Source organism: Cynocephalus volans, chromosome 15 (assembly GCF_027409185.1).
Source record: "Cynocephalus volans isolate mCynVol1 chromosome 15, mCynVol1.pri, whole genome shotgun sequence".
Lineage (NCBI taxonomy): Eukaryota > Metazoa > Chordata > Mammalia > Dermoptera > Cynocephalidae > Cynocephalus > Cynocephalus volans.
The window spans coordinates 91306603-91333906 of NC_084474.1; the positions used below are offsets into that span (position 1 = coordinate 91306603).

General features: G+C 48.8%; 1 protein-coding gene across 1 annotated transcript in view; it reads right to left on the minus strand.

Annotated features, from left to right (window-relative positions):
* Positions 1 to 27304, minus strand: part of COL22A1 (collagen type XXII alpha 1 chain) — a 274799-nt gene that overhangs the window by 109450 nt on the left and 138045 nt on the right. The window contains exons 22-29 of the mRNA XM_063079935.1: positions 23124 to 23177; positions 11710 to 11763; positions 10921 to 10974; positions 8489 to 8542; positions 7492 to 7545; positions 3349 to 3393; positions 2649 to 2711; positions 2110 to 2163 (exon numbers count right to left, since the gene is read on the minus strand). Of these exons, the coding sequence (XP_062936005.1) occupies positions 2110 to 2163; positions 2649 to 2711; positions 3349 to 3393; positions 7492 to 7545; positions 8489 to 8542; positions 10921 to 10974; positions 11710 to 11763; positions 23124 to 23177 (432 nt within the window). The remainder of the gene's footprint in view (positions 1 to 2109; positions 2164 to 2648; positions 2712 to 3348; positions 3394 to 7491; positions 7546 to 8488; positions 8543 to 10920; positions 10975 to 11709; positions 11764 to 23123; positions 23178 to 27304) is intronic.

Here is a 27304-nt window from a genome sequence, read left to right on the forward strand (position 1 = left end):
TTTTTGTGGAAGAGCGAGTGTCAGAGAGAATGCATACGTCTTATTGGACTGGAAGGGTTAGGGTTGGAAGCACAAGTTGGCATCTAGGTGGAAGGACACCGGTCATCACAGTTGAAATCATGTGCTCTAGTGCTCATTGCCTGGATCCACACCCCTCTGTTCTGTATGTCTGCACCTCTCTGTGCCTTAGTGCTTTCATCTATAAAGTGGGGATTGAATGGAAGCGACTTCTTAGTTCATTGTTATAAGGATCACCAGAGAGAGGAATGGAAACCCGAGAAACCGCAACTCATGAAACAGACCAACTGCACAGAAATCATGACTCTCATGCGCTGTTCGAGCTCCCACTGTTTTAGCAGAGGCTGCCCTGGACGCTTGGGTTTCAGATGGAGAAGACCAAAGACAAACTGCTCCCGCATGTGTGGTTCCAACAACAGCCTCCTCTTGTGCGCCAAGCTGATCAGCGGTTTCCCAGTTGACAAAATCTCACCAAATCCCGGCTTGGGTCCACATACTGACTCCAGTCTAAAGCCCCCCAAGACAAAACCTTATCACACCCAAGAATCCATGAGAATCAGGGGTTCTTGTCAAAGGGCTCTCTTGCCAGATAAGTCTCTCAAAGTTTCAGGGTGTTTTCTGAGTCCCCTGGGGCGTGGCATGAGCGGAAGCAGATAAAGCACCTTTGTGGTGCCCCCATGCCAGGCACCGAGTGCATGCTTGCTTGGATACCGAGTGGGGGAGCCCTTCTAAGAAGGTGCTGAGACATGGACTCAATCCCGTAGGAGGTGGAGTAGTGGAGACAGCCTTTCTCAGGCCATGCGCACCAAATCCGGGTTCACCACATTTTCAGTCCTGTCTTTGAGAGAGTGTGTTGCAGAGGGTAGCAATTCATCCTGAGCATGTGGTTTAAAGTGTCATCTTCCCCCTCACATTGCCACGTGTTGCTAAAGGTGAGTGGCCTCCTGGAGCTTCCTCCAAAATGACCAGAGCCAGTCACCCTGCATCAGCCACCCAGCCCCATCCTTGACTATGTGGCTGTGGGCATGTGACAAAACCTCTCTGAGCTTCTGTTCTTTTCATTTGCAAAATGTGCGTGTTGATACCTGTTGTTTTCTGTTTGTCCCTCCATGTCCAACCATATACTTCTCTCCATCCCTCCAGTTGACCCAGGAGGCAACCTAGATGGTGTTGTCAACCTTGCCCTCTAGCTTCCCATGGCTGGGCAGGAGATCACGGGCAAGAGGAAGGACAGGACAAGATACTAAGGGTGCCAGGCCATGGAACAGCGCCAGGCCATGAGCTGGCCATGTCCATTTCCCTGCCCTGAGGCCAGGATGACTGTCAGGCTGCTTCTCCTACAGTCATACGGCTCTCTAGATTCTGGGAACAACTCTCTCCCACCTCTTGCTGTTCCTAGCGCTGGAGTTTGTCACCACATCTCACTGGTTTCCCTAAGCACTGTCCACACACTGCAGTCAGTCTCCCATTAAATTCTCTTCAATTGTCCATTTTGAGTGTACTGCTCCTGATGGGCGCGGCATCTGTTGCAGAGGGCATTGGGGAATGGTCCCAACGAAGCCCCTCTGTGCACTGAAGAGTGCAGAGGCTGGTTCTAGGGTCAACTACACAAGCAGTGACATGCTGGGCTCATGTATGATGCAGAGGAAAGAGTCAGGGCACACGGGATTTGATTCTCAGCAAGTCCTTCACACTCTTTGAGCACCACTGCCCTCAAAAATCTTAGCTCAATATATATACCTTCTTCTAAAGTTGCACTAATATTCAGAGAAGGGTTGAACATAAACAGCACCTGGCATAGGACAGGTTCTCAGGAAATTCTCAAACATCGTGAGCACAAAAGGATGGGTGGGTGAATGGTTGAATGGATGTGTTGTTTCTGATGCTATCATCTATTTTTTGAAGTTTACAACTGCGAACAAGAAAGTTTGAGGTTTATGTCTAACCTACTGTTTCCTTAAAAAGGACCTTTGGAATCATGCGTACAAATATATTCTGCAGAAATGTACAGAGACCATCGATCCTGCAGAACTCTTACTTAAGGAAAAGGCCACTAGTGATAATTGATGATTCAGAGCAAGTAGCTCCTACCTTTTCGCCGTGGTCACCTTTTAGTCCCGGACGTCCCAGTTCACCCTTTTCTCCCTACAGGAAAAGGTAAAATTGGAAAACATTAGAACCCAAATGGAGTTAAATTCCTGCCTCTTCCAGGTAAGAGCAATATGACCTGGGGCAAAACACACATGTATATTTTTTCCTCTCTGCCTTGTCTTTGCCTTACCCGGGAAATGGCCAGAGCCAAGCCTAACTCCAAGGGGTGTCCTGACACTTAAGTGTGGAGCCCCTAATTCTCCATTCGGCCCCTCTCCCGTGGTGCCTCCCATCTTGTTCTCATCAACATCTGAAGATGCTCCACTCTTTCCAGACATGTCCTGCAGCCACCGTCCTTTTGTCCCGGTGCATGGACATGAGCAATCTGCTCCCTTCCATTTCCGTCCATCAACACTGGGAAATACACTCGTCACCCAGCCAAGATCATCATCTCCCCTCAAAAGACGAAAACTCCAGAGGGACTGATTTCCACAGATGCAGGCAAGGTGGCCTTGGAGGGAGGAAGCTGCCACACTTACCTGGTCTCCTTTCTCTCCCCGCACACCTGGGAGGCCTGGTGCACCTGGAAGGCCTGCTTCTCCCTGTGAGGACAAAACGGCAGCTCTGTTCATCAGGCAGAGGGGAAGCGCCTCCCCTGGGCCAGGGCATGAGTCACGGGCTCCAGTTCTTGCTCTCCAGCCCCCTAGAGATCTTCCGGCTCAGGGGGAGTCACATGGAAAGCAGAACAGTGGAGAAAGGGGAATTCTAGAGAATGTGTGTGTCGGGGCACCCCCAAGCACCATTCCACTTCAATTTTTTCCTCTCCCAGGAGCCCTTGTTTCACCTCCCGTGGTGTCTAACTCCTCCACGTCCTTCAGGACTCAGCTGCAGTGTCACCTCCTCACCATCTTTCCTGACACTCCATCTGATAAGCCTTGTCCTATGCCCCACCGTCCACACCTGCATCCACCCCTCACCACTCCTTTTCAATTGTTCCGCAATGTCCAGTTTATCTTTGTTCATGGTTGTGACCCCAATGCCCAACATAGGGACTGATACATAGGACAGGTAATTATTGAGTAAATAAATGAATGCATGAAATGAATGTCACGAGTTCCCAAGAGATGTGACTAATTCCTCTCAGCATTTGAAGAATGGATACAAGACCTAGTGTACGGCAGTGAATGAATGAATGAATGAATGAAAGATTTAACTGAAGGAATACAGGCGTGAACAGACCTTCTCTCCAGGACGACCTGCCAGGCCCTGCTCCCCAACTTCACCCTGGAGACAGAGAAACAGACACTTCATTATCTTGCATTCACATTTGTAGAGGTGGCTGTCATCCCCAGATGGCCCCACCCACTCACGGCACCTGCCAGCCACAACCCTTGATTCTCAAATACAACCAAGAGTCACAGGACCTGTAAAAGCCGAAGTGTTAAGCACTTCTGCAGAGAGAGGTTCCACGCTCCCTCATGTCGTCTTTTGCTTCCCCAGAAGAAACAAGTGCTGGAATTGCCCTTCCAAAGTTTACACAGATTGAATCCACTCACCTTGAACCTAGACACTTATAATTTAAAACAATGAGGATCCAACATCTATGGCTCCTAGATCACCCTGACTCTGAGTCTTGTTACATATTAGAGAAATTTAGACCCTGTGTAGGGTCCAGTGGTGAGGGAAAGCTGTTCAAAAACATGTCCAAGCTGATGGCATGTCCTATGATTTTGTTCAGTTTCTTCCAGTACACACAGTAGGTCACCTACGGTGTAAAGTAGGGAAGACTTTTATTCCTCTTTCCCATGGTGTGTTACAATAAAGAAAAGTCTTGGGTGAAATTCTGTTACTTCGTGCTTGTATTAAAAGACATGCCCTGAGGAGGTATATACCAGTCCTTGTAGCTTAGAAGTTTTGTCCTCAGCCATTGGGTTTCTGCTGTGGTCTGAACACGTCCTCTGAAGGTTCATATGTTGAAACATAATCTGCAATGTGGTATTAAGAGGTGGGGCTCTTGGGAAGTAATTAATCATGAGGTCTCCACCCTTATGAATGGGATTAGCATCCTTATAAGAAAATTTGAGGGAGCCCTTTTGCCCTTCCACCATATGAGGACAGAGCAACAGGCCATCTGTGGAGAGAGCCCTCACAGACACCAGATATGCCAGCACCTTGATCTTGGATTTCTTAGCCTGCAGAACGTCCAGTAATACACTTCTGTTGTTTATAAATCACCCAATGAAAGGTATTTTTTTCATAGCAGCCCAAAGAGGCTAAGATAGTTCCTAAGATAGCGCTTTGTGGTCAGGTTGAAATGGGGGACACAGTACAAGAGGGTCTCTATCCCAAGGCCTCAGGCTGCTGCGCTTACCTTGTTCTTACAAATTATTAATGCAAAGAGGTGCATGGTGGGGGGAAGGGACTGTAATTTCTAACCAGTCATGAGTCTTGAAAACCACTAACTTCTTGAATGACAATTTCCTTCTAACATCTATTATGCTATTTAGTAGAAACTTTGCTGTAGATTTCCATAAGGAAATCTGGTTTTCTGATGAGTGAGTGAACACTTGAATGAATGAGTGTGTGGCATACATGCCCGTGAGGATTTTCCCCACAGCTGTGCCAGACTCAGTAGGTAGTGAAGACCAGCACCACCACCACCACCTCTTATCACAGAGGAAGGTTAGGAAAGAAAAAAAAAACAAGTTGCCAAGAGCGTCGTGTAGCGTAAGCACGCATTTTATCCTTGTAGCTCTGTGTTACAACGGGAAACGGCATCTGGAGTCAACACATTTTGAAATTCTAGACGCACTCCAATGCTCCCATCAATTCCCGATGTTTACAAGCACAATTAGTAAAAATTGCTCTAACCAGAATTGTGCAAATACTCGTCATTCAAATTGTCACTTTAAATCTTCTAGGATGGTAACACATCTGCACTGGGAATTGCCTCTTACTTGCTGAGAAGGGATAAGGAGATGTGTTTGGTTGGAAGAAATTTTGAAGACCATCTCAAGTGCCCCGTGAGTTTGTGCTGCAAACCCTAATCCAAAGGCACAACGGAGGGGAAACTGGGCACCTTGAATTCTTGAAGTCAGCCTCAAATGTTGATACACTGCTCACCCCGCGAGCCAGCTGCGTTCCCTGAGCGGATGCTTACAAATCTGCCATCCAGGCCTTATCCATAATCATACTGCAAAAGAATCTTTACCTTCAGCTGGCACTTTGTCAAAAGAAAGTAAGGAGACTCTACACCAGGTCTCCTCTGGGGCTACAAGCGTGTTGTAAAAGCATCATAGCTGCAGAAATTTAGTTGTATACTTTTCAGAGAAAGTTTTCAAGTATATTGCACCAGAAATTGTACAAAAATGACACATGTGAGACGTAGCAATAGACTTTTCTGTTTGAAGCTTTTAACCATTAGTGATTATCAGAAATACAAAACATGAAGAGTGAAAGACTTGAGAAATCCCCAAGGGTACCTCTAATTTCATTTCAATAATTCTCATAATCAGTCACCTTTATCTGCAGAACTAGGAACAGGACACTCAATGGGAGTAGATTGCTTCTGAAGACTACTAAATAGAAGATTGATAGCCATAGGGTAGTCAATAAGGATTTGCCAACTCACAAATTTGAGAAAACACCACTATAAGGTATGGTTCATGCCATAAAATCAATGAAGTCAATCATGGAAAGAAACAGCAAACTTAAACAAATGCTTTAAATCCTTTCTGGAAAATGATAGAATTTCAAACAATTAATCAAACAAAAGGTGGCCTGGATGCATTTAACACCGTGTGATTTACCCACCACCCCAACAGCCTCAGGATATGCATGGAAAGAAACACAGCAAATTACATATTATTATATGTCAATGATTTGAGGATCATTATAAATATTTATTAAAAACCTAATGTTGAATATCAAAATTCGAAGGACCACTGTGCTTGTAAGTGGCATTGGAACAATTCGCTGGTGCACTAATGGGGGCATGATGACTGATTCTTAGGATCTGGGACCCCGGATGTGGGAGTCTTCGCAGTGGCTCTTGCAAACACTGTCTCCACAGTTTGAGTCAGCCTGCATGTGCGTCAGGCGGCTCGGGTGCAATTCAGTCTGTGCTTTATCAGCTCCATTGTTATTTGGTCTTCTAAAGAATGGCCACTTTATGAAAAAAGCAGACAACAGGGAACGTAGGGCTTAGGGATTCACCCATTAGCACCTTCACCAGCCAGCAAAGAGATGACCTGAGATGTCCCCTTCCCTGCGGTCAGTATCACATGCTGTGTGCAGCCCACGTCACCACTCCTGTGCTCAGGCTGGGCTGAATTTGTTAGTCTGTCCTCCATCCATTACACCCTTCTTGAGTGTCTACGAAGTGCCTGACTGCGGGCTGGGAGTGGGAGATGCAGAGTTGACTGAGCCCTGATTACTTCCCCCAAGTAGCTCACACCCCAGTGGAGTGGGTCACTGCAGGTGGAGGAAGGGGGGAACAGAACACCTCATGCCATCTTCTTTCTGGCCACAGTCTCCCCCAGAACCTCAGGTGCATGCGCGCGCACACACACACACACACACACACGTGCACACACACACATGCACACACATGGTCAGCCCTCTCTCTTCTATGCTTCCTGCCTCTGAGCCGAGTCCAAAATGAGATGTTGATCTGAGGACCTCAAGGCAAAGCATGACCCTGCAGCCCCTCAGGAAAGCCTTGCAGCAAAACAGCCATTCCTGGAGGGAGCATGGACACAGAGTGACTGTCACCTGCACACGGCACCGGCCTCTCTACACTCACAAGAGTGCCCGTTCCACACCATGAGCTGAGTCACCTCTGCTTCCCCCTCAGGCCCATTTCTCACACTTCTCCACCCACCGGAAGCCCAGGAAGGCTGAGCTTGGCAGACTGCATCAGCCAGGCTTCCTTGTCACCAGGGAGCATGGGGAGCAGAGCAGAGCTCGGGAGGGGACACAGAGAAAGCGGGAACAGTGAGTTTGCCCCTTGTTCCCTCCCTGCTCAGACAAGCTAGACAGTGACAACATCCTTTTGTCCAAGGCCACAGCTCTCATGGGGGCCCTGCTCCCGTGACTGCAGCTCTCCCTGGATTCCAGGGACCCCCCCCTCTCCCATCCCCTTCTGTCCTGGAGGTGGCAGGGGCTCAGCTGTGGCCAGCCTCATGGTATGTTGCCACCCCTGGCTGGAGCCCTTTAACCCTGCCCAGGCCTTTTGAAATAGCCCCTCTCCAAATATCCTATTTGTTTTCTGCCAGGCCGCAGCTGATACGGACTCTGCCTTTGGTAAGTCGAGGCTCACGCACGCCCCACACAGATCATGTGGAATGACCAGCGTGAAGGGGAAGGAGGCCAAGGCCGTACCCAAGCGCCAGGGTTTCCGGGCAGACCATCTTCCCCTCTTTGTCCCGGTTCACCCTGCACAGGTACAAAGCAAAGTCAGCAGGAGAGGGGACCGAGCTTGGACCAAACATGCTCAGTGCTAGTTACAGACTGGAAAGAAGGGAACCATTCGTGCTTCGGTGGTTCTGAGCACCTTTTATTCTGTGTGATTGACTAACTGTGGTTATCAAGCACAGCAGTTCCTACTGCCTCCTAGATTCCACACTCGACAGCGCTAATGCTGATTTATAAAAGAATAATTGAGTAGAAACGGCACTCTCCCCTCGAGAGATTCGAGTGAGGAAGATGCTGCATAAGCGGTTTTGAGAATACAAAATTCTTGTTTAGCCATTATCCCTTGTTTTAAAAGATAAGGGAGGGGGGCGGAGAAGATTAACATAAAACAAATTCATACTATTCTGTATTTGGTCATGAAACAATTGAGTTTCTAAGTCTGCTTATCGAAAAGGATAGTGAATTTTCCCACAATATTCCAAAGTTGCCTTTAGTGGTTGCCTTTCAAGGACTGTTGACACACACACCTGAGCCTGTGCATATTTTCCATGAAAGAAGAAAGTTCATTTGTTAAGATGTGCAGCTGTATTACGTGAAGTGCTTACACTGAATTTTATGATATTTAACCTCTGACTCTTACCTTAATGATCATACTGTAATAAGCCCCACCAGAATGTTTTTAAATTTGAAGTTTCTTAGGGTATTAAAAGTTTTTCCTCCTTGAAAATTAAATAAATACATGCTTCTGACAGATTCATCTTAAAGCCCGAGACTTCCAAATCCTTCCACAGTCATTTAAATAGAAACAAAGAGCTCTCCCACATCTGACCTTGTAATTCCAAACATTTCAACTGAGTCCTGATCCACGGCCCAGGTGATCAACCTGTTTTCGCCAACAACTAGGAATTTCTTTTGCTTCTGTGTTTTGGGTTCCCAAACTCACGCTAACCCCATGAGCACCAACCTTGGGTCCTGGCAGGCCTGGTGGTCCATTCGACCCATCCTTTCCAGGTGGCCCCTGAGTCAAGAGGGGAAAAACATAAAATAGGTAAAAGGCATATTTAGGGAAACATTGCCAAAAGTTGTTTCAAGCCAGGAGCTGATTTTGCAGCCAGACGCTGGAGGGCAGAAGTCTCCCCGCCTCCATCAGCCACACCTTCTCTCTAGAGTGACTATGGTCTTGGCCAGGCCATGTGTTCCTTACAGATCCTGTTATGACTGAAACAACTATCACCTTCAGGTCAGTGTCATACTTCCAGGACCCTGGACACGCATGGTGGGCGAGAGGGCAGGACAGTCTGCCGAACCTTCTGGCAGTTCCATTTCCACCCTGGGGACACCACTGTCCACATCATTCCTGTTTCCTCCTCTCCAGACTCTCTTTACCATGGTGTTTCTCCCTCTCCCCTGCTGTCCTTTCTTCCTCTTGTTCTTCAACAAACCAAAACTTCAGTCTACCAGCATGGTGTGGTGTCACTGCCTTCTGTTTCTAATGACAGCACCGAGGAGCTACCTGTTCTATGCCCCAGTACAAGGTGCGTCCTCCAGCCCCACCCTTAACGATGGCAGGACAGTCTTTGCAGCAGCTGTTTGCAGGAGAGGAGACAAAGGCTCCGAAGGTTGAGTGATTTGTTTAAGGTCACAGAGCTAGTAATAGGGACCCCCCAGGTTTAAATCCAGGCCGCCTGGCTCACCTCCAGGTGCTCCCACCCCACCAGAGATGCTTCATCTTCAACCTTTTCTCTGTGCATTAAATGACGTGTCAGGTGCGCACGCACTTCCCTGTGATGGATATAAAGGAAATCATCTTCCCCGATAGGATGTGTCATGTGCTGGTGCTTTGGTAGCTATTAGTGCTACTCAAAAGTTAATGCTTTTTTATAAGCCTAGTGATTCTTCTGTCCACAGAACCTGCTGCCACCCAATTTAAGACTCATATCACCCTGTGTCTCTAGCCTGGTCTGGTGGCTATTGACCGGACAGCCCCAGCTGCACAGAGCAGGAGTCCTGGGGGTCACGTCTCTGGAAGGGCAGAAAGAGGGGCTTGTTTTGGGGTTAAATCTGCTTGAGCCAAGCATGATCTTGACCAAGAGCAAACACCAAAGCCAGGAGTAGAGCCTCGAACCTTCAGCCTCATCTTGATTAACCGAAAATGCCTTTTGACTTTTGACTATCTTCCTTCCTCTCCACAGCATCCTCCCTCTTCTGAAGGTTCACATCGACATACATGATGAATTCTTTAGATAAGACAAAATTGTTAATGTGTTTGAGCTTTCCTATGGTCCTGCCACTGGCCTAAAATGTTTACTGGTGAAACTGCAGTTGACTGTGTGTTCAAGGAGTGTTTGTTGGGGCTCATGCAGGTCACAAGGCACTTCTTCCAGAGTTGCATCAGTTCACCTGAGTGCATATCATAGCACCAGACTCATGTCTGATACCCTTTTGCCTGGTGCACTGTGGCACTGAGAGCTCGGAACTCTGGTTTTGGGGCATTCACCAGTCCCTGCCTCCTGGGTGCCTCAGTCTACAGCCACCAACGGGTCTGTGGTGCATGGAGAAGGGGGGACGGCACGTACCATACCATCTATTTTTACCCCACCTCACCCCTGTTCAGTCTCTCTATCCCCTGTCACTGCCATGGGTCACTTAGGCTCCCCCAGCAATGGCCTTCCCCACGTGGTAGCTCCAGGAGGGAGAATTTCGAAAGAAATCCCAAAAGTGGAGCAGAGCCTCCCTGGGGGCAGATCATCGGGTCTATCCAGTAATGAATGGTCTCACATGGTACCAGAGTGCTCACAGGCCACACCTGTCACTCTGCCCTGAAGAGCTATGCACCAGTGCGGCAGGAGACACACCCAACTTTAACTGCACACCTGCTTGTGGGGAGGCATTGAAGTTTAAGGAGCTCCACCAGCAGGACTTAAAAGAAATTAGAAGGTGACTTGGGATCCCCGAGTCTTCTCAGTATGCAGATGAGGAAACACTATCAGGACAATAATGGAAAGAATGTGTCACACCCTGGACCACTTCTTGGTCTCCCTGTCCCTTGCTTCTGTCACCCTCTGGGTATCCCTTAAGGACAAGTGGTCACACTTTCAACAGCAAAGGAGTTTTGAATGTGCCTTTGAGCCAGGAGAGTGAGGGCGGTGGCCTGGGGAGAGTGGACCTCACTTGCACCCTGGCAAGGGCACATAGAGAGCAACCCCAGCAGACGAGTACCAGGAGGTCCCCGCAGAAGGAGGAACCAGGCTGGGCTCCAGGGCCTCAGTGTCCACTGACCAAAAGTCATCAGCTGTGGGAGAGCAGGCCTGGGCCAGCTGTGAGGGCCCGGCCCCTCCCGACCTGGAGCAATGGAGGAGGCGGTGCGGGGGAGCAGGAAGATGCCACGACACTCACCATATGCCCGGGAGGCCCAGGTTTTCCAGGGAAACCGATCTCTCCAGGTAATCCCTGCAAAGGGGACCACATGAAAGCTGTTAGTCCGATCTCTTTCCAGCGAGCATCAGATCCTTTGTCCCAACGCCTTTCCTGGCACATTCCCAGGCTTCTGGCTCTGGGAGTGCACCCCGGCCATCTTTTGTCCTTGGTGCCGGCTGTCGTGAAACACGGAGCAGTCACACCTCCAAGGTTGACAGGTCCACTCCATCTGGTCTGCACTTGGGGGCCACCATCATCATCATCATCTCTGCCACCTGATGGGATGGATGAAACTGCTACCCTCTGTCAATTACCGGGCTGCTCTATGCAGTGGGCAGAGGTGGGCTATGCCCTCCGACCCCATCGTCAGCCCCTGTGCCTAGACCAGAGACACTTTCCCAGCTGCCCCTGGAGGATGGAAAGGGGGATGCTGCCAAATGCTTGTCCGGGTCCTCTGTTTTGCCTCAAAGCCAAACCACAAACTACTAAAAGACCCCCAGATGGGCAACCCCAGACTAACTCGCCTCCTGCACCGCATCTCTAGAAGCGCCAAATAAGGTGCTGCAGTAGTCAAGGGACATTCCCAAGCTAAGGGGCTCCAGTCCTGAGAATCCAGAGGCTTGGGGGCTCTGCATGTGGGGTGTCTTCCTGTTTCTGCCTTTGCACTGGACTTGGGCAGAGAAAAGACACAGATATGTCCCCAGCTCCCACAGGTCACAAAACCACCAGCTAAGTGTCCTTGTGAGAGCAAATCAAAGCCAATCTTACCGGGGGGCCTCTGGGTCCAGGGGGGCCTGCGACCCCAGGTGGTCCTGGAGGCCCCTGCAAAGAAAGAGTACGGGGTGGTCACAAAATGTTCAGTCAGGTGTAGCGTCCTGGGCACACTACCATTCCAGACAGGCAAACATGATGAGGTGGGGCCTAGCTTTGTCTGTAATGCCCGATTTTCAAACAGAAAGGAACAAACACAAAGAAAAGATCTGAAGCTGAATTTGCAGAACACTAACATGTTTTGTATTTGGGTGATGGGTATTTAATGTCTGTTATATTATCTATTCTGCTATATATTTAAAATATTTGAACATTTAAAGTAAATACACATCTTTGTGTCTGCATACACACACACAAACACACACGTAGTGGTTAACCCATTAATGCAGATATTCAGAACAATGGTCCCCAAGCGTTAGTCATAGACCAGAGCTGACTTCACTGTCAAACTCAACGGGGTTGAATGATGTGGGTCTCACGGCCCAGACCTTCTGATCTTTAGGTTCGAGGTGGGGCCACACATCCGTACTTGTAAAAGCTCTCCCGATCGTCTATGGAGACCAGTCTTGACAGCCATTTGCCAGATGTAGATTCACACACTAGTTCAATTATCCATTCCCTATGCTTATGCTTTTGGGCACCTTCAATGGCTGGGAACGGTACATTAGCAGGTACCACCAGTGAATCGAAATGTGAGACAGTTCCTTGCCTTGACTGAGGGTGAGGACTAGGGATGGGAGAAACATGTGGACAAGTAATTATGTTAGGAAAGGATAAGGATGTGAAAGAGCCTATGAGCACAGAGCAGCCATGACCCTGTGCACCCCACGTGGGGGAGATGGCAAGGGGTCAGAGACGGCTGCTGAGTCACGCAGAGAGCTGAAGAAATCACCCACGGGCCAGGCGGGCAAAGGCAGGCAAAGGCGGGCAAAGGCGGGCAAAGGCGGGCAAAGACGGGCAAAGACGGGCTGGGCTGAAAGCGGGAACAGTGTGGGCTGCACAGGGCGCAGCAGGCAGGGTCAGGGCCTCCAAGGCCTCGGGGTCTTGGGACTAACTAAAGGAGCCTCAGAAGACATGGTGTTGGTCACACCTGTATTTGGAAAAGCAGCTTGCAAAAAAAAAAAAAAAAAAGTGGCTTGCAGTCTGGCTGCGGAGGAAACATGGATCCTGGGTTACAAGCCAGGGCTGTTGTCCTCAGGCAACAATAGAAGCCTGGGGAGGGACAGGAGCTTACTGTTCCGGGTATTTATAGGTTCCCAAAGCCCCTGCCCAGTGTCTCACTCATTTGAGAACGTCCAATTACTCCACAGCTGAAGAGCCTTCAGCAGCTCCCACTTTCTAACTGATAATGTTCTTGTTTTTCTGACAGGCCGCGCTCGTCGGGCCCTGTTCAAAGCCTCCATCCCTCCGATCACGCCCCACCCAACTTCTAGAAGGCATGGAAGACCTCTGCGTGCTCGGAGCTCCTCTGCACGTCCCCACACCTGCCTTGTCGCCTCTCTCCCCCTTTCTGAAATGATCTCCAGTTCCCCAGGCGGAGTCAGTCCCTCTGTCCTCCAGGGTCAAGGCCACCGCAGCTGTGCGCATCTCACCCACAGGCCCTCGAGGGCAGGCCCTTGGTGCTCTCTCTGCGTCTCGCACGGTGACTGTCCGGGGTGGCACACAGCAGGTGTTCAGTACACGCTTGAAGCCACCAGGATTGAACAGAGCTGAGAAGGGCGGAGACGCAACACTATCACATCACCACAAGAGGGCGGGAAACACTAAAAAATGGCAGAGTCTGCTGCTTCCGCCAACTGTTCCCTTTTCTCCCGCTGGGGGACACACGTGAGTCAAAAATAGGCATTAAAAAGGGACTGTTTACTGAATAGAACTTCTGGGCGGCACCTGGATCTAGTTTTCTCTGTAGCTTGTTCAGTCCTGGTGAGTCTCTGGTGTGTCATCTACCGTCATCGGCGACATGTGCTAGGAGCTGGAGCAACTGTGGGGCCAGGCAGAGCTAGGATGTCCTGGGCAGGTGACAACCTGGGGTCCGCCTTAAGAACCAGGGCTGGGGGAAGGAGCCAGAGAAGCTTCCAGCCTTACTACGCCCACAGGCTGCTCCAGCCGGGCTCTGCTCACCTCTCTTGGCAAAGCAAGAGCCCTGCAGGTAATGCTCGCAGGACCCCCCACTCCAGAAGGCATGTTCCAGGAAATCTGTTTTTACTTCTACGTGATCTTTGAGGGTCTCACAGCACCGCCAAACCCCAGAGCATATCCGAGGGCCCTTCCCGACCACACAGAACTCTCTGTCAGCAATTTGGCTTCATTTAGTTTTCTTGCTTTCATTTCTAGTGATACTGATGGCCCCTGGACTGTTTTGTGATTTTACAAAATGGTTGTCCCAGGAAGCCCACCTCCTGATCAGCCCATTCCTCTGACCCTGTTTCTCCTTTTTTCCTCCCCTCTTGCAAATGTCCTTGCACTGCTGCTGTTTGCTAGTTTTAGAGTCTGACAGCATGTTAGAGTTGATGGATCTTAGTGATCATCTAGTGGAAATTAAACCTCCTTATTTGATGAAGAGGAAAACTGAGGCCCAGAGAGGGTAAGGACTGCATTTGAGGCCATGTAGTCATCATCTGCAGGTGGAAGAGGTATGTGGCTCCTGGAAAGTCTGGCTTCTGCAGAACCACCTGCAGAGCTTGTCATAAATGCAGGTACACAGGCTCCTTGTTTAGACTCAGAGGCAGCAGGTCTGGGACAAGTCCAAGAGGTCAGTGACTTTTGAAACACTAGGTAATTCTGATGAGCCACCAGGTTTGGGAATTACTCATTTGGGCCAACTCCATATGCCACCAGCATCACCACCACACTGCTGATGACAGTACAAGAAGCGACACACCAAGGTGCGAGGAGAGCACAGAAGGACAGGGTGGGGGGCTCCTCCCTTCAGTGCTCACTCGGCCTGTTTCAGCCCTCCCACTGATAACATGAGGCAGGTCTTTTTCATCGCAGTTTGCAGATGAGGAACTGGAATTTGGAGGAAAATTTTAGAGGAAACTGGCATTCAGATGCAGCACTCCGATCCCTTCACTCTTGCCAGGCCCCGAGCCCCAGCCTTGAGAAGTGTCTGCACAGCTCCCACTAGGGGACATGGGTCCCACCCACCCTCTTACAGCCCCATTCCACCTCTGAACAATGTATCTCCTAACAGACTCTCTGCATATTCAGCAGGACTAGAACGTAGAGCTTTAAATACCAGGGTTGAGTTCACCTCCCTGGTAAGACCACAGCACCTGGTTCTGTGCCATGTGCACAGTAGGGGCTTACTAATTGTGCTTGTTTGCTGCTGTAAGCACAGGAACAAGAACAAAATCCCACCTCACAACTGCAGTAACCATTTACAGAGAGAGAGAGAGAAGCTGGAAGCAGCTGGAAATGGCTGTCAGAAAGTCTGGTAACCGCTTCCAGGAGGGATCACAACAGGGGGCATGAGATCTGCTTCCATCCTCATTTCCAATCTGCAGGGCATCGTCTCGCAAGTGCAGGTGGGAAGCGCCTTGGGGGGAGGGATGAGGGGAAGCCGCAATCAGGAGGCCGTTGCAGTCAGCCTGCTCTCTGGACCCTGCTCTGATGACAGCCACAGAGGAAAACGCGGAGGCGGCAGACTCTGAGCAGAGCAGCCGCCTTGCCTGGGGTTGTTCCAGCCACCACGACTCGTCCTGGTTACCAGACACCTCCTGCAGATGGGACCTCAGCTCTGGGAGAAACTCGCTTGTTCTCTGATATAGCCTCTGGCCAGCGGGGCAGGAGCAGTGTTCTGGGAGGACCTGGATGCACGGGGCCCTCAGTCTGCAGGCTGGGACAGCCACTTATGCCTTAGCACTCCCCCCAAAAAAGGGACAGAACAATTTTTTAAAAGCATACATCTGGCCTTCTAAGAGGTCTTCCCACAAGTTGCTGTGTTACCCTTGACAGCACCTGTGTCCCTGTGCATGTGCAAGTCCTTGCATTTAGGGTCCAAGTGGGGCACTACTAAGGGCCACATGGGTCTTATCCCGCATGAAAGCAAACTGAACGCCACATCTGCTGCTCCCAGCCACAGGGAGAGCTCTTTAGCTTTACTAAGGTCCAGTGTCCTGGTCTATAAGGTGGGGTAACGAATCTCATTCCAAATGCACTTCCGGGAAGACGGCTTGTGGCGATGCCCAGAGGTCAATGTGCACAAGGCCTGACAGCAACAGCTTCCCACAGGTAGAAATTTACGATTGTTCTGGTCTCCTCTGTCATGCCCCCAGCATAAGGTCTGAGAAGATTCTTGATAAATATCTCTTGGATCAAGTTTAATGATTAATTGAAGCTGAGGAAACTGAGTCACAGGGAGAAAAAAGTGAAAAAATCTCCCAGATCACACAGCGCCTAAGAGCAGTGCCGGCTTCAGACCCAGCGGTGTGTCTTCAAGGCCCAGTTTTTTCATCTGAGCCAGGCAAGGTGGCCTGGGAGTCCCCAAGGAAGAGAAACCTGGATCCTCATGGGAAGGGGTATGTTTGTGGAGGAGGACCCTAAGATGAGGGATCAGCACCTGCCCTGGTGAAGACACACAGTTCGCAGTGACAAGATGGGCAAACTCCGTGTGGCCCCATGTTTAGGAGAAGATACAAGCTCCATTGGCCTGTCTCTGCTGGGGAGAATGGAGGCTGCGATGGGACCAGAACCAGGTAGGAGGGGACAGGGGCATGAGTATCAGACAACAGATGACCACTCAGTCTGAGCCTGGGAGTGAGCGATGGGCTAGGCAGCTCCAGAGAAACTGCTGGACAGGTTGGCTCTGGTGCACCAGCCATGCACAGCTTCCGGATGACCTGCGAGGCTTCTGTGAACAGAGCCCAGCAACGCTCCCACCCAGGAGCCTCCACTGCAGGCGGGGACAGGGGGAGCAGAGGTCTGCATTTGGAAGTGACTTCGATATTTCTTTGCATAACTAGTGCTCTCATTCCCAGGAAACAGTTGGTTTGTGTCCAATTATCCAAATGACCATAGGGGACTGGCCCTGCCTTTTACTCATCTGTCTTCCTCTCTGGACCACAGACAACTCGCCCTGTTCTCTATCTCAGCAGCCCGGATCACAGCTACCACTTACAGAACCTACAGCAGCCATGGGAAAGGAAGACCCATGAGGGCAGGTGGGGAAGGAAGGGACATTACAGGCAGAGAGGACAGGCCATGTGCAGGGGTGGGAGGTGGACAGAGCTCCTCAGCTCAGCCGCCCTCACCCTGCACCCATGCACGCCCAGCACCATGGTCGTTCCCTCAAGGTAATTTGGAAGTCTACATGTTTAGGTATGTTCTTTCAATGGTTTTGATCAGTTTTTTAGTCAATCTTCACAACTATTTTGGGAGTTTATAAAAAGAAATAAAAAAGCTTTGCAAACTAAATAAAGCACATCTGTAGACCAAATAAGGGTTAGGTTTGTGATGTACACACTATGGCTTTCCAACTTCTAAAAGGGACAAATTCCCAGCAGATGTGGGAGACAGAGGCTCACTCAGAGGACGATGCCCAGGAAAGTCCATGGTGTGGGAATGATGCTGTGATCAGAGCTCAGGAAAGCCGAGAATGCTTTGAAACGGCGGTCCCGATGGACGGGTGGGTGAACTTAGACTGGAACCAGGCTGGACTCATGTTTCTTGCCTTCTTTTCCTTAGCTTTGCACAATACTACCTGGACAACAGAGGTGCCTGCCCGATGGGGCTGGGCATGCTTTTGTCATGCTTTCAAGGGAAAAGAACATTGGGAGACACTCTGTGAAGTGAACCGTGGGGGTCTTTGGGACCCAGTTGTCCCAGGCTCGGCATGAACATTTGTCTTCCCACAGCCTGCATGTGACAATGTTCCTGTCCCCAAGGAGGCTTCAGGGCATCAAAGTGGAGGCAAAGGTCTCATCTGTCACTGCTGGCTAAGAGTACAGAGTGTTTGCCATTGAGAAGCAATATCAGGTCTGGGAGGACGGGAGCCTCGGGTGGAAAAAGGTGTCAGGAGGTGACAGGATATTGGCAGCAACCACCGATGTTCAAGGGGAGCTGGGGGTGTGTGCAGACACAGCCTTTGCTTCTTTAAGCAAGGTCTCTGTTCTTTCCCAGGGCATCCAGAAATTATTCCTGGAGATCCAGTACGCTGGGGGTTGGGGCTCCTTCCTTCAGCCAATACTTACTGGTTACCACTGTGTTCTTTCTGGGATCTGAAGAGGACCCCACCCCTCCCTCCAGAAGTTTACAGTCTAGTAAAATAAATAAAACACATGCCTGTGACCTCCTGGGAAAGCACCAAAGGCAGGGTTCAGTCTCTAGTAGCTGTGTATCTTGAGGCAAGGAATTTTGTTTCTAAAAGTGTATAGTAGGTACAATGATGCTTTCTTCACAGGGTTGCTTTGCAGGAAAAAAACCATGGGTTCTGGCACATGGCAGAGTTCCAGAGACTTGTTGAATATGATTAAAACACGGAGATGTTCTGATGCCATAGAAATCAGGTGGAGGCACAATGGTGAAACTGGGGGAGCCTCTCAGAAGGTGGGTTGAACTTGGTCTTGAAGGACCAGGTAGGGCATGAACAAATGGGCGTGGAAGAGAAGAGAAGGATGTTGCAGGTGGATGGAAAGGCCAGGCTGAGGTTGGGGTCATTTGCTGAGCAGGAACAGGAAGCTCAGGGTGACAGGAATGTGCATTGGGGGATGGGGAACATGACTGCAGCAAGGAACATCAGGCTTTGTCTTTGAGGGAGCACAAAAACAACAGAGGTGTCCAGAAGAGTGACACGGCAGACCTATGCTGAGGAGGACATGTTTCTACTGTTTTCAGAATGCACTGGTGAGAAGACATCCTGGAAGAAGAGAAGCCAGGAGACAGTCGATGTAGAGCAGGCTAGAAACAGCCTGAGCTGGTGCTAGAGTGAGGTGGGGTGTGAGGGATGCAGACCAAGGGTGGCCCGAGAGAGCTCAGCATAGACTCGTGGACTCACTGGACTGGGACCTGGATGTAACCTGAGATTCTAAAAGGAGGGTCTTTAATGGCAATAGAATATTCTGCAGGGAAAGAGACAGATTTGGAGTTGATGGGTTCAGTTTTCACATGTGGAGTTATAGAGTCTTCAGGGCCTCAGAGAGAGAAAGATTTCTGTAGGAAAACTGGGAATGTGAACCGAGTGCTGGTGTGCTCATGTTGTCCTTGGCTGAGGGCTCCCCGCAAGGCTTTTACATTTTCCAGATAAGAGAACCCTCCATAATAGAGGCTAAACATAACCTCAACTTTTGTGGATGACATAAGTGACACTTTTAGCATCTTTCATGGCTTTGGGAGACCTCAATTGTGAAACTCACTGACTACTGTAGAGATGGGACCAACCTTCTCTGGCCTCCTGATCAACTTTAATTAGTACCCACATTTTATGCCCTTTTTCTCCTGAAAATCAAGTTGCAGAATACCCCAAACAGAACAGCCATTTGTGTTACCTCGTTGGTAAGTTTCCAGATGAAACTAGAAGGCTGAGAGCAAAATCACAGGAAAGCAACACCGAACTCGTTTTCTGTTTCTTTCTGCACAGACTTGACTTGCATTGGGGTTTTCTAGGAACTAGGAAGCCTCTTCTTTCTCCTCCACTTCCACTCACCGAAAACAGAAACAAAAAACCTTCTAGAAAGCCAAAGATCCTCCACATTATTATCCCTCTTTCACAGATGAGGATATTAGGATTTCAAGAAGGAAATGGGGCCAAAAGCAGGTCACGACTGAAACGCAAGACCCAACGCTGCCAGGAGCTGTCCGGGGTGCTGAGGTGAGGCGCGCCTCCTCTCTGGGCCACGATAGATAGAAGTTTATGGGAAAATACAGAACTTTGGTTTAGGGTTGCCTGGGCCAAATCCTAGGTGGCTTCATGCTACCTCCGTGGCTTAGGTGATGAACGTCACCTCCCAGAGCCTTAATATCTCCAATGGTGACAAAGAGGGTGGATCGTTATGTGTGAATTAAAGAGGATGAGGAATTAGCCCAGAACACAGGAAAATTTCACAAATGTTACTTCTCTTGTTTCCCTTTGAATGATTAATAAAAACTTCTAAATAGCCAATTAATCTAATTATTAGTGAGTGACAAATTAGCCAATATATCTAAATGTCAATAGCAAAACATATGTAATCAGCAATAGTGAAAACAACTAAGTAATGGCTGTATGTATTAATTAACTAATCAGTCCAATTATTATTAATGACACAACATTTGATCCTTCTAATAGTACAGTGACTAAACAGCTATTTAATATGATTAGTAGTTACAATGATGATGCATAAATAACCAATTAACCTAATTATCATTGAAAAAGGAATAACAAGTAAATATTCCTAATAACCACTTAGTTCCATTTGGAATAGATTTATAAAGTTGGATGGAATCTGAAGACGCATAAAAATACTTGCATAAATTAGCACAGTAATCAAATTCCCTGTGCGACTTACACACAGTTGCTTTTTGGGGAAGCCATTCGTAATTTGTGAGTCCTTCCCTCAGGATGTGGAGCCCTGTGTCACAGTTATAATGACTGTTCACCTCAGGGGGTTTCTGCACAGAGGCCCAGGCCCACAAGTCCACCCAGCCCTCCTTGGGCCATCCCCCTCCCCTGAGTGTTTCCGCCAATTCAAGGGACTGTGCTTTCAGGGACCTGCCACTGTGGAATCAACCTTAATTTTCCAGATCAGTGTAGAACCCCTTTGGGCCTGCAAAGACCCCTCACTACCTCTCCCAAAACCAAACTCCGTGAATTCTCCTTCTGAATTAATCATTTTTTAAGAAATTTATTTTATGATGCTTTGACATCTTGAGGCCTTGTGGATCCAGGTAGGAAGTGTCCGTCCCAGAGTTAGCTAATTCCTAGATAGCAAACACCTCACCTGTGAGCAAGACTTTGGTCTGCAAACCAACCAATCCTTAGTCTGTACCCCTACCCACCTCCTTTCATTAGGCTTGTGAAATCTGAAACAGAAGACTATCCCTCTGTCCTAAATCACCCCAAGACCAGGTACCAAACCACAAGAAACCAACCCTGTAGTGAAGAGCCCACTGAAATCATTCAAACATCCAATTCTACACCTGCTCAGCTGCTCATCCTGCCTCACCCATTCCTTCCCTTGAAAACCATGATAAAAACTATGGTCCATGTTTTTCTTTTACTTCTCTGCTTCCTGACCAACTCTGGGCTCCCCTATGCAGCCCTGCATAGAATGCCTTCCATGGGAACTGTGAGTAACGAGCTCTCTTTTCAATGGCAGTCACCCCCTGATTGGCCGGCCTCACCCCACCTGAGTAAAAGTAAAACCCGGGGCATATATTAAAACCCCTTCTCCATCTGCATCTCTTTCTGCTTCACTAATGTATGGCTTCTTAGCGCATCAATCATGACCTCTTAGATTTTACATTCCCAGAGGTGAATGTAAATGAATGAATGAATCAATGAACAAATGCACAGATGATAAGCAGGAGAAAACAGTGGTCAGACCCGGGAAAGGTGGGTACGTGGATATATCAGACAAAGTGAATCATGGATCTCCAGAAAAACTCTGCTTCTTACTGAGGTGTCACTGTTGAATACAGCTTTGTGTCCATAAGGCAGTGACCCAATCCAGGGCACCAGGTAGTACAGACTGTAAATATTGCCTGGTTCTGACCCACTGAGATCCCTGAATAAGTCAGGGTACAGTATTACTGACCCATCCCTGCTGCAGAAAAGCCTGGTAATACTTATCTCTATAGCTCTCAGCTCGATGCCCAACATTCAGTAAAGATTTGCTGAATGAAAATGACTTCAAAGTTAAAAATGAAAGAAGGAAACATATCCCCCAGGCCAGCAAACAAAGAGTTGTAGGAAAAAAATCTGTAGCTTAAAATAATTTGATACAGCTGCCTTGATGGAGAATTTTAAAATACATAAGCTTTGCTCACTAGAAAGTAAGGTCATAAAACAAAGGCAAAACCCACTCTATTTTTCATTATTAACAGCAAAATGTCACAGTGAATGTGAAATCTTTAGAAAACTGTGTATTATGATGGATCTTATATTCTTATTCCATGCTGCATCCTGCTGGAATGCGAGGTACTGGAATGAAGTCTCAGCTGCTCTGAGGTGCCCGTCACTCACTAGGACACTCTGGTGTCAGCGAGCAGTAAAGCTGGTTTCTGAAGTTGATCTGCAAACCAACCAATCCCTAGTCCGTACCCCTACCCACTTAGCAGTGTCTTTTGGTGGGTGAGTCAGGCATGGAGATGGAGGCAGCCAGTAACAGGTGGATGCTAAAGCCCAGTTGCTTCACCACAGCTCTGGGGGGAGCCAGACAGAAGAGCCCAGAAATGACTGACCAGTATGCACCTGCTCATTGACAATACAGACAGGACAGGGGCAGCCACAGCTCTGCTTGCCTGGCACTCACTATGCCTGGGGGACCTCAATGCCTCGAGTCATAGTCCCCGATCTCCTCTGTAACCTATAGTACTGCCCACCTTCCACATGTTCATTATTACATTTAACAAATGACGAAACTGAAGATCAGAAGGTTAAGTTCCCCCAGCCAGAAAGTGGCGAGGGCTAGGATTTGGACGTGGGTCTCTCTTACTGTGCGGGTTCTCACTGGGATTGCTTTGCCATGAATCGACCAATCCAAGGGGAAGGCCGGGTGTAGGAGGGGAGGGGAAATTTGATGTGGGAGGCAGAGGAAAAATGAAGGAGGAGGAGGAGGAGAGAGCGAGAACAGTACCTGCCGAGGAACGGAGACCTCTGGGATGGGGGTTCTAACCCCATCATTTTACAGACGGAGAAACTGAGAGGGGAAGGAACTTGTCCCAGTGTGCTGGAAGTCAGACTGAGACTAGAACCCGGGTCTCTTGACTCCTATATTAGTGATCACCCTTTGAATGTTTCTGGTCCCCTTAACCAAGCCCCTTCCAATTCTCAACTCACACTCCTACCACCCCATGCTCCATGCTCTACGCCCCTGTGACACTATGTGTGTGTTGGTCCTTGCACACACACTGTGACTGCATGTCTGGGGTCCCTGCAGAGCTGTGCCCCTGCCTGGCTGACTGTGGCTTGTCTGCCAACAGGAGATGAGCCTCCTTGCGGAAGAGGTCCGACCACCTCATTCCCCACCCTACCTCCCACCATTTCTCCTTTCTATAAGACTGGTCCTCACTTTTGCAATCCTTCATGTGCCCTCCACTAGGCTGACATTTCTCCAGGAGAGCCAGCAATGTCATTCCGTGTATATCACCAGCTCCTGCATATGAAGGAGGGAGGACAGATGACCACTGACCTTTTCTTTAATGCTTTGATGGTGCTTTGATTTAATCAGAGAAAGCCACATTGCTATAAAACAGAATTTAAACATAGTAGTTACCTGCAGCCCCAGCAATCCAGGGTTTCCAGGTGGGCCCACATCACCTTTCTTCCCCTGAGTGCAAAAGAAGAAGCCAAAATTAACAGGCGAGCAGCCATCACCCAGAGCCGGTTTGGTAACGTGTCTCGGTGGAAATTTCGATCTTTATTGCTCAAACTCCCTGATTAATAACTGTCCCTCTACCAGTGCCCTACAGAGGAGTGGTGTGGGATGGGGAAAAAGAGCTCAGGCTTAGGGTCAGGGAGGCTTGTCTTTGGATCCCAGCTCTGTAATTGAGTCGTTTGGTAACACAGAGCCCCAAATTCAAAAGGTACAGAAAGGTACCTGAGAAAATTCCCTTTTATCCCATCTTCCACCACTCAGCTTCTTCCCATGGAGGAAACGAATCCTGCCAGGTGTCGGTTGATCTTTCCAGAGAGATTCTATGCGTGGGCCACACACACACACACACACACACACACACAGAGTCTCTCTCTCTCTCTCTCTCTCTCTCTCTCTCCTTTCACCCCATTTTATCCTCACAAACGGTAGCATACTATCCAATCTGTTACTAAGCCTTGCTTTTTTTCACTTAATTTATCTAGGATGCATCCCATATCCGCATGTGCAGAGCTGCCCTGTCTCCTTTCACAGCTCTGCAGTCTTCGCCATGCCCAGAGACATGGTGGATTTAGACAGGCCCCCCCTCTTGGACAGGTGGTCATTCAGGCCACTTCCGCTCTGCCGCTGTTGGGGTCCACACAGCAGTCCACACCCTGCTCACTCACACTCACCCAGCGGGGTGAGCCTGCGCGAGGGACATTCCTCATTAAACCACAGAGTCCTTCTCTTTGAGCAGGGCTAAGGGGTATGTTAGTTTAATTTATACAAGGAGGTAATGGCATATATTCTGTAACATGATAGAATATAGGGGTTTGGTATTGTTCTGTTTTCTTCCTGGTAATTTTCCTGATTAAAAGCACTGCAATCAGAAATTAAAAGTAAAATAAGATCATGAATAAAACCCACATTTCCTGAGGACCTATTTAGTGGCAAACTCTCTTTCTCCCTCTCCTCACATTGTCCTTACTTCATGGACGCTGCAGAGGACCCTGGATGCCCATGTAATGACAACACATCTGATCAGTGCAGCCTGGGAAGGGGGTACCAGGGGTGTTGGGAGCTCGGAGACAGGTGAGAGCAGCACATTGGCAAAGACCGTGTGTGACCCAGGAAGGGATGCTGTATGTGGGGAGAGGGGGCAAGGTCAGCAGGGACTCTCAGAGGGCCAAGCAGATACCCCAAGGGGTCAAGGACTTTGCAGAATCGGGTCTCCTTTGGGTTGGCTCTGGAGGCGGGGAGAGGATGGAGCACAGCTGATCAAAGCCCTGCTGGGTGCTCGGCATATCCCGCCCCACCCATCCGGCCACCACCTTCCCCTCTCCCCTGGTCAGTCTCAGTGGCCTCTTAACAGTCGCCCTCCTTCACATTGGCCCATATGCTTATTCCCCTCTCAGCAGCCAGAATTATATTCTTGGGACATAAATCAGGTCATACGTCCTGCGCTCAAACGCTGCAACGCTCCTCAACTCTGAGAGCAAGACTTTAATGGCTTCCAGCCTGCCCTCCATGGCCTCACTCCCACCCCACCTCCTTCTCACTTCCTGTCCTCTTTCCACACCTCCAGCCACACTGGCCTCCCTCCTCCACCCTGACCTGCCAAATACAGTCCAACCTCAAGGCCTTTCCACTGGCTCTTCCTTCTGCCCAGGATGTTATACACGTCCATCAATTCCTCAAGTCGACCTGGTCTCTGCTCAAAAGTCCCCTTACCTGAGTGTCTTCTTTGACCAGCCTAATCAAAACAGCACTCCCTCTGCCCCACTGTGTCCCTCACCCTGCTGCATTTTCACTAGTTTGTATCACCACCGATACATCACTGATGTTGGTATTTATTTATTGCCTGTCTACCCCTACTGGGAACCAAGCCTTCTGCAAGCAGGGACTGGCTCTGTTTTTGTTCACTTCTGTATCCTGTGGGCTCGATCAGTGCTGCAGTGTGGTGGATGCTCAATAAACATTTGTGGGCTGGATAAATAAAGCATCCCTTTGAGACTGATGTGGTCCAGAGCCATGATGGCAGCAGCAGGGCTAGAAGCAGAAGTCAGAGAGAAGTGATGTTAGGGAGGAAAGGGAGACACAACTTGGCAAATTATTGACTTGCAGAGAGGGTGAGTTGGCTGGATTTAGGTCCACATCCTGGAGCTGTGAGACATATCAGACTGCAGAGGCAGTGAGGTGCAGGTCAGAATGATTTTCTTGGCATTTGTCAGGTAAAATTCAAAATGTGTTTGCAGATACATTCAGAAGAGAGCCAAGTCTTGGAGGCATTTGGTCTCTGCATCCATCTGCCCCTGTTCTAATTAATGCAGACCCTGGAGAGCTGAACATGAGAGAGCTGAGAGTTGCCTGATTCCCTTACCCAGAGAATGGAAACTGGACACCTTCAATTTTCTCTCTAGATAGACACCCCCTCCAATTGCTTCCAGGTAATTCTACAGAGAGTCACCGGTTATCTACAAGATGAATAAATCATGTTCCCTCAAGGTCAGTGGGATAAGCTGGTGAATAATCACCAGAACTCAGAACCCAAACTAGCAAAGTGCCTCTGTTGAGAGGAAAGACTGAAATGAGCGATTGGGATATTTAAAGGGAGGTAGGAAAGGATCACAGATAAGAAGGGATGTGGAGGCCTGGGAGGTGATGAAGTAGAAATGCTCACAAGATGCCAGCGTGGTCGGGGATGAAGCATTGATTTTCCTCCCCCAGATGGTCTGATCACCTTTCTGGGGGATGCTGTGAGTCTCAGCAGCTCTCTCATTCCTTGACTGGCCTGGGGATCTTATGTAATAACATTACTAATGCTCAGGGAGATAAACACCTACGATGTTAGTGAGATTGGTAGAAGACAGGGAGTCAGGAGGTGCTCCTGTGCCAGGAAGTCAAATAAATAACTCTGGAAGAGCAGACCTATGGGCAGGTAGGAGGAATGTGGTGGGAAAGAGAGATGTGCAAAGAAATGCACAAACAGAAGCAAACATCCAAAGCATCAGGCTTTCAGCAAGAAGGAAGAGACCAGGAAGGTGGCAAGAGTCCAAGAAAAAAAATGTCAGAAATCTGTGATCACAGCCATGGCATAAGGCAGCCTCTCCCTAGAAAGAAGTAGATTCTTTTTTTATTTGTGTAAATGCTTTTTACATTGATTTTTTAACCCAAATAAAGTGCAAATAGAAGCAGACACTTTTCCCTTAAAACAAGTGGGCAAAGATATCACAGCCAACTATATAGGTAAATACAAACCAAAACAAAACAGGTGTTAGTGCCACTTCCTGCCTTCAGGGCAATGGAGAAGAAAATGTAATGAAAGAAGACGATAATTTCTCACCAATCTCAGTAGGACAGGTGCATCTTCCCTGAGTATGGTAGGTAGAGTTGATCTAGCATTCTGAGAGTTTCACCAAACTGGTCAAAAGGCAGATTCTTGCATGAATCATCCATAAAGGGACATCCCCCATAGAAACATCAGGGTAACATCTCTCTGGCCAGCTCCAGCACCTGCATCCACACCTTCTTCACCTCCAGTGTCCAGAGCTGCCCTGGTGCTTCTTAAAGCCTGCCTGCCTTCCTGTAGCCACAACCACAGGAGACAAGCCTGCTCCCAGGCCCAGTCTCTTTCCTCTAGATACTCCTGGACCAACCTGTGCCAGCAGGTTATCCTTCCTAAAGGATGAAACTAGCTCTGTCCAAGTCATGTCTTAACTCTAAAATAGCCAGAGGCTCCTCATTGTCTAAAAGATAGAACATCTGAGCTGTTTGATTTGAAGATTTCCAGGCCCAATGATTCTAACCTGCTCTTTTAGTTTAGTGCCCAGAGTTTACACTTCCATGCCCCAAACAACAGCCCAAATGGGGTGCTTAGCTCAGCTCCAAGTACCCCCTTAGGACTTCTGGCCTCTGTGACTTTGCCCATGCTCCTACCCCTGTATGTGACATTTCCTTCCCATCTCACCTTGTCAAAATTACTTTCCAGTCCAGTGCCACTTCTCCCATGAAGACACAACAGTAATGAGAAATAATAGCCATAAAATGGACAAAAAACATATTTGAAATATACATTCCCTGGTGCCATCCAAGAACTAAGA